This window comes from Lolium rigidum, chromosome 4 (genome assembly GCF_022539505.1).
Source record: "Lolium rigidum isolate FL_2022 chromosome 4, APGP_CSIRO_Lrig_0.1, whole genome shotgun sequence".
Lineage (NCBI taxonomy): Eukaryota > Viridiplantae > Streptophyta > Magnoliopsida > Poales > Poaceae > Lolium > Lolium rigidum.
The window spans coordinates 148,451,373-148,457,769 of NC_061511.1; the positions used below are offsets into that span (position 1 = coordinate 148,451,373).

At 42.6% G+C, this 6,397-nt stretch overlaps 1 protein-coding gene and 1 long non-coding RNA gene across 2 annotated transcripts; one reads left to right on the forward strand and one right to left on the reverse strand.

Moving 5' to 3' along the window:
• Positions 1 to 883: 883 nt before the first annotated feature.
• LOC124649203 lies at positions 884 to 2,722 on the reverse strand. Its single transcript, XR_006986576.1, has 3 exons — positions 2,476 to 2,722; positions 2,200 to 2,350; positions 884 to 2,012 (listed from the first exon to the last, which is right to left on the reverse strand). It is a non-coding gene; the product is annotated as an uncharacterized LOC124649203 (long non-coding RNA).
• Positions 2,723 to 3,243: 521 nt separating this feature from the next.
• On the forward strand, positions 3,244 to 6,397 carry LOC124705943 (actin-2). The gene is made up of 5 exons (XM_047237626.1): positions 3,244 to 3,410; positions 4,727 to 4,800; positions 4,913 to 5,306; positions 5,439 to 6,052; positions 6,147 to 6,397. Exons 2-5 carry the CDS (start codon positions 4,741 to 4,743, stop codon positions 6,210 to 6,212), a joined length of 1,134 nt encoding a protein of 377 aa, XP_047093582.1. The 5' UTR covers positions 3,244 to 3,410; positions 4,727 to 4,740; the 3' UTR covers positions 6,213 to 6,397.

Here is a 6,397-nt window from a genome sequence, read left to right on the forward strand (position 1 = left end):
TGATACTAGTATCATATCAATCCTATTAACCTGTTGGTCACGATGTCATACTTTTTTATAGTTTGAATTCCAAATAATTATTTTAATAAACAAAAGTAATGATGTAATAATAATCTTGAATAAATAGATAACAATATTTTTTTTTGCAAAACTTGAAATTTTTCACACTTCCCTTTGGTAGTTTGAAAATCAAAAAATTGGTTGACCAGGTAATCCTAGGTGAATTCAGATGTAACTTTTCACGTATATACATTTTCATGTATTAAACTTTTTTTTTCGAGCTCGTATCCAACCAGAAATCCCCTTTTACCGATACATGACTATATTTTGAAAAAATTGAAATTCATGTTTGTTAATTTCTCTTGCAACTAAATGACATAACACACGGACATCTCGAAGGATTTTAGTTTTTGAATATTTTTATCAATTTCTTTATTATTTTACAAAGCAAAAAAAAAAGACGGTCCACAAAATCCTTTTCTATTTATTAACGTTTTCTAGTAGTGTATAGGAAAAATAAATTTATAAGTCAATCATATGCATACATGAGCCTAAAGTTGCTAAATTTATAGATACTAGATGACACCCCGCGCGTTGCGGCGGGATGCTTGCACATACACTGAAGCACAGAGAACTCAAGCGAAGAAAACAAACAGAAGTGATTCACCAATTTACTGTTTACAATATTATTTATACTTATTATATAGGTAGGAACTTTCAATAATTTTATGTTCGCATGGAAAATTCCAACAATATAAAGCTGGTTAATGAATGCTTGCCATCCCTTAGTTGTGTGGGCAAATATATCTGAAATTGTAGAATAATATAAAGTTTTGAGTTCAAGGTAGAATACAAAGATAGTTAATATATGCTTCAACAGATGAAGTGAACATTCACATCAATCATACATAAATCCTCATAGTAGGCAGATCAAGCCGAACGGAATAGGTAAACATTAAAATGACAATCATAGCAAGTAACTGGACAGAGCTAAGCTGGAACATGGGTACGGAGAAACCCCCTTTTAGACTAATATAATGGTCGAGATAGCTTGAGGGCTGATGTCAAATACTAACCAAATCCGCATAATAACAGACATGCAAAATGCCACGACATGTTACTGGACACGTCAGTTATTTCCCTTTGCACTTATGACCGCCACCTGCACCAATGGAAAAAATAAAAGAAAGAATCTGCATCAAGCTAGCAAGCAATTTGTCCCTTTAGGAAAAGAACTCGGTTCATCACGGTCTCCTGTGAGACTCTGAAACCTGAATATTTTATGAGTGCACCGTATGATAGCTCAGCTCTTGTGTTGTTCTTTGCTTGATAGAGGATAACAACACTTCACTGGCACATACTTCCGCTGCCAAATCCTGATGAAGTTATTTTGAAAATAAGAGCCCTTTAAAGCTAACTTTGTGGGCAGGGAGTACTAAATATAAATATAAAAAGTTGTCTTGCAAAGACAGAAGAGCAACGACCATTCATTATATAGAGGGAAGCATACAGATGTGTCTTGACATACCAATCGATTGTATCAGTCGGGGAGATTTACACTATATCTGCCATTCTGCCAAAGGTCCATGTGAGCTTTCAAACGTAATGAAAGAAACCAAACTATATGGCACATCAAATGCTCAGAACTGAAAATACAGGTGAACATATAACAGATGATTTTCATTGGGATTACTCTTTTATTAGTACACCAACAACGCTTGATGGATCGGGAGTAGGCAAGGCAATTGTTGAAGACGTTAGGCAAACCTGCAATGAAATTTGGGGAACAACAATCTAGGAGAAGATTGTACAGAGAATTTACTATGTATTCAGAGAAAGAAAAGGATATATTATGCAATCCAAGATATGTAAAATATGAGAAGTGAAAGGAAAGATACTTAAGAGAAAGGACAGTCCGTGCTTACCTCATCCAGTGCATCTACAGCAGAAAATCAGCCACGCTGACGAGCCTATTGCTGCATGAACAACCTGGCCTGTTCTATACCTGGAGGCTGCAATAACGAAAATATAGGCTAAAAATAACTGCGATAGAAAGGTAAGCGGTGGTAATTCGTGTATATAGCATCTAATCGAAAACCAGCCTGCAAAGCTGAAATACAGTCTGGGTCATAGAATCTTCATTTGACACAACAAAATGAACTCAAGGACATGATCCAGAATCATACAGTATGTGCTTACCTGAAAAACAAATAAGATGCACTCAAGTAAGAATCTGTCCGCAGAAAGTTCAGGCGATTATGGCCAGCAGACAGAGAAGTGAATGAACCCAAAGAAATCTCCAGCATCTTATTTGGAGGACCTGTCAAGCCAAGAAATCCGCAGAAAGTACCTGAAAAACAATACGGTGAAGCTAAGAAATCCAGACAAATTAGGAGGTCCTGAGGTAGCAGCGGATAAAATCCAGTGGAATCGGACGGAGACGAATCTCAAGTGATTTTCCATCCGGAGATGAACCTGCCGGATTGGGAAGATGTACCGAGGGATCGAGGACTGTAAAAAAACCAGGAATTAGGATGGAGAGCGACTGGTGTGGATGCGGATGAGCTCCATTGAGAAGTTTTCGGTCATTGACTGCTCGGATTTATCACATATCTTTCATGAGCATTAAGTCTTCGGCGGCAGATTCGTCGGGAGGAGGACGGACGTTGGCGGCGTGGGGGGAAGACGAACAGAATAGGCTGCTGACTTTTTTTAGGACGAAAAAGTGGAGCGTGTCGGCCATTGAGTTTGCGAGTCCACGAACGGATGGCGTCCGGAGAGGAAGGGCGACCGGACGTGTCGGTCTGGCCAGATTTTTAATTGAGTGACGTGGCTTGATGTGAGATCAGTAAAATGGGGCTATCTATTAAGAAAGAGAAGATAACACTAAGAAATAATGCATTATGGTAGTTGTTTGTTAACATGCATAGTTACCTATAATAATAAGGTACTAGTAATATGAAAAAGGTGACCTTAAATGCCGCAGTTTGTTCATAGCAGCAAAAAAAGAAGCGCCACAATTTGTACCGTGCCATCTGGGTACAACCCACAACATCGTGCACGCAAGTACTGGCACAAACCGAAAGAAGAAAAGAAAAGGTCGATTTTCTAGGGTGGCCCAGGCGTGCAAATTATTCCCCGCTGGCACGGCCGCGGAGACAGCGGGGCATCATCTCCCCTACCTCCTCTCTAGTGAGTCCTTCTTGCCCAACTTTCCAGTGCGGCACCGGCCTCCCTCCTCCCCTTTACATCTCATTCCCACCGTCACCGCCCGCCACCACCCTCGCCGCCCGCGGAGCACCTATATCTCGCCCTCCTCCTCCTCCACCCCACCCACCACTCGCCTCCCTCCCTCCTCACGCTCTTCGCTTCCTTCCGCCGCCACCTTTCCCCGCGTCTCCTCGCTTCAGGTGAGCGCTCTTTCTAGTCCCTTCAGGTGTGCTGTATATTACTTCTGTTGAGAACTATGTTGGTTAGAGCCTTAGAGATCGAGATGCCGCTGCGGGCTCAAGCTAGCGGCGCCGTGGCTGCGGGCGTAGGTTTCGCCGGTTGTTTCGGCCTGTGTTTTTTCCCGTCACATGCTGGATCCGATCAGCGGGATCAGGCTGCACGGATGGATGTCGATGCTTTTCTTTTCTTTTCTTGGGGATCCGTCGCCACCGGATACGATGCCTCAGTCTTACAGTAGATCTGCTAATAGCTGTATGTCGCGCTACAACCGTGTGAAGTTGGGGCGTATTTGTTTACCTGATTTACAGATCTCTCCCATGGCTTGACATTTGACAGTCGGTTTGCTTGTAGTACTCGCGAAATTGTCTTGATCCCTCTCCTGCCTTAAAATAGTTGTCGCTTTGGTTCACCATCAAGAACTAGCAGATCCGTGGTGTGGCATGGCTTGGGCTGGGTGCATCCAAGGATGCAGAGAACGGGAATGTTTTCTGCAGTTATATTAAAAAATCACTAAAAAATTCGCGTCACATGGCATTGGCGAAAATAGCATGTTCTGTAAGTGAAATTTCATAGTCATACAAGTCTATTTTTTTACAAGAAAGAAGAAGATGTCATGGATGTTCATGACCACATTTCTTAAGGTTGTACTGCCTGATTAGAAAAAGACCAGTGCTTCAAATTAACCAATGAGACAAACCATTACATGTGGAGTCTCTTCTGCATTCATTTCAGCGTATGATCCCAACCAAAATTGATTGGAAATACACATGGATCAGTTGCATGCCTTAAGCTACCCCCTCCATTCCACAATGTAAGACATCATGGCAAACTATTTTAGTTTGTCAAAACGTCTTATATTATGAAACAGAGTGATACTACATAAGAGGTCAAACCTGATTCATCTGCTGGAGCTTCAGACAACCATGGCTTTGATTTTTCTTGTATCAAGTCCACTGTTAGAACCCGTAGAGTGAAAAATAACTTCTATAGTTGTTTATAGGGATGTGTAATTCTTGTAAGACTAGCACTTTTCTACGTACAGCTTGTTTGAATAATCTCCCTTTCATTTCAGTTAGTTGTAGTAATTACTGTAAATGTATCATCTTATTAAAATATATATTTGCTGGAGAGTACGCAATGGAAATTATACCTGTACCTTTCTAGCTTGAGTTTTTGTAGGAAGAACAATTCATCTTCCTTAACCCTGTCAGAGTGATCTGTATTAGTTGATAGTTTTGCTAGGCCCTGTTTTAATGAGCCGTTTTCCTGTGTGCAGATCAATTAACATAAATGGCTGACGGAGAGGACATTCAGCCCCTTGTCTGTGACAATGGAACTGGAATGGTCAAGGTAATTTGTGATCGCTTGGCATCACATTCCGTAGCATACTTTTTTTTGTTTGGGAACTGCTACAGTTTAATCTTAAAATCTAACAAGTGTTAATTGTTTTCATATTTCATAGGCTGGCTTTGCCGGAGACGACGCTCCACGTGCTGTTTTCCCTAGTATTGTTGGCCGTCCACGCCACACTGGTGTCATGGTAGGGATGGGGCAGAAGGATGCTTACGTTGGCGATGAGGCCCAATCCAAGAGGGGTATCCTGACTTTGAAGTACCCCATTGAGCACGGAATAGTGAGCAACTGGGATGATATGGAGAAGATTTGGCATCACACCTTCTACAACGAGCTCCGTGTAGCACCTGAAGAGCATCCTGTTCTTCTTACAGAGGCTCCTCTTAACCCTAAGGCCAACAGAGAGAAGATGACACAGATCATGTTTGAGACTTTCAGTGTTCCTGCCATGTATGTCGCAATTCAAGCCGTCCTTTCCCTATATGCTAGTGGGCGTACCACTGGTAAGTGAGCAAAGAATAGCTTCATTTATTTGCACATTCTCTTTTGCTGCTACAGAATCTCTGTTGAGTACGAATAAACTGAATTTATGCTCCTATGGTTGCTGATTATTGTGATTTTGCTTTGGTCAATAGGTATTGTGTTGGATTCTGGAGATGGTGTCAGTCACACAGTCCCAATCTATGAGGGTTATGCCCTTCCACACGCTATCCTTCGTCTTGATCTTGCTGGTAGGGATCTCACTGACTCCCTCATGAAGATCCTGACTGAGAGAGGTTACTCCTTCACAACCAGTGCTGAGCGGGAAATTGTCCGTGACATCAAGGAGAAGCTTGCATATGTTGCCCTCGACTATGAGCAGGAGCTCGAGACTGCAAAGAGTAGCTCATCGGTTGAGAAGACCTACGAGCTGCCTGATGGGCAAGTGATCACCATAGGCGCAGAGCGCTTCAGGTGCCCAGAGGTCCTCTTCCAGCCTTCCATCATCGGCATGGAAGCTCCTGGCATCCACGAGACGACCTACAATTCCATCATGAAGTGCGACGTCGATATCAGGAAGGACCTGTACGGCAACATTGTCCTCAGTGGTGGATCTACCATGTTCCCTGGTATCGCGGACCGTATGAGCAAGGAAATCACGGCGCTCGCCCCAAGCAGCATGAAGATCAAGGTCGTCGCCCCACCAGAGAGGAAGTACAGTGTCTGGATCGGAGGGTCCATCCTTGCATCTCTGAGCACATTCCAGCAGGTAATGTGAAGTTACTGCTGTCCCTGTTCTTGATCCACAATTCCCGTTTACTTGAGAACTTTCTGACACATGCGTTTCTTCATTTTTTGTGCAGATGTGGATCTCCAGGACAGAGTACGAGGAGTCTGGTCCAGCTATCGTCCACAGGAAGTGCTTCTAGAGAGCTGTGGCCGGCATTATTTTCCATGCATAATCTTGTCTAGTAGCATTATTAGATGGATGTTTTCTTGGGCAAATGTTGGGCCGATGGCTTGTGTATGGTGTATCTACTCTATCATGTGTGTAGCTTGGTTTGATGGATTTATTATTGGATTCTACAACTATATTGATGATGATTCAACTCGA

Excerpts from the sequence above, each read along its gene's own strand:
- LOC124705943 (XM_047237626.1), top strand. The coding sequence starts at position 4,741 with ATGGCTGACGGAGAGGACATTCAGCCCCTTGTCTGTGACAATGGAACT. Across the intron at positions 4,801-4,912 it reads ATGGAACTGGAATGGTCAAG|GCTGGCTTTGCCGGAGACGA; the intron begins GTAATTTGTGAT and ends CATATTTCATAG. Across the intron at positions 6,053-6,146 it reads CTCTGAGCACATTCCAGCAG|ATGTGGATCTCCAGGACAGA; the intron begins GTAATGTGAAGT and ends TTTTTTGTGCAG.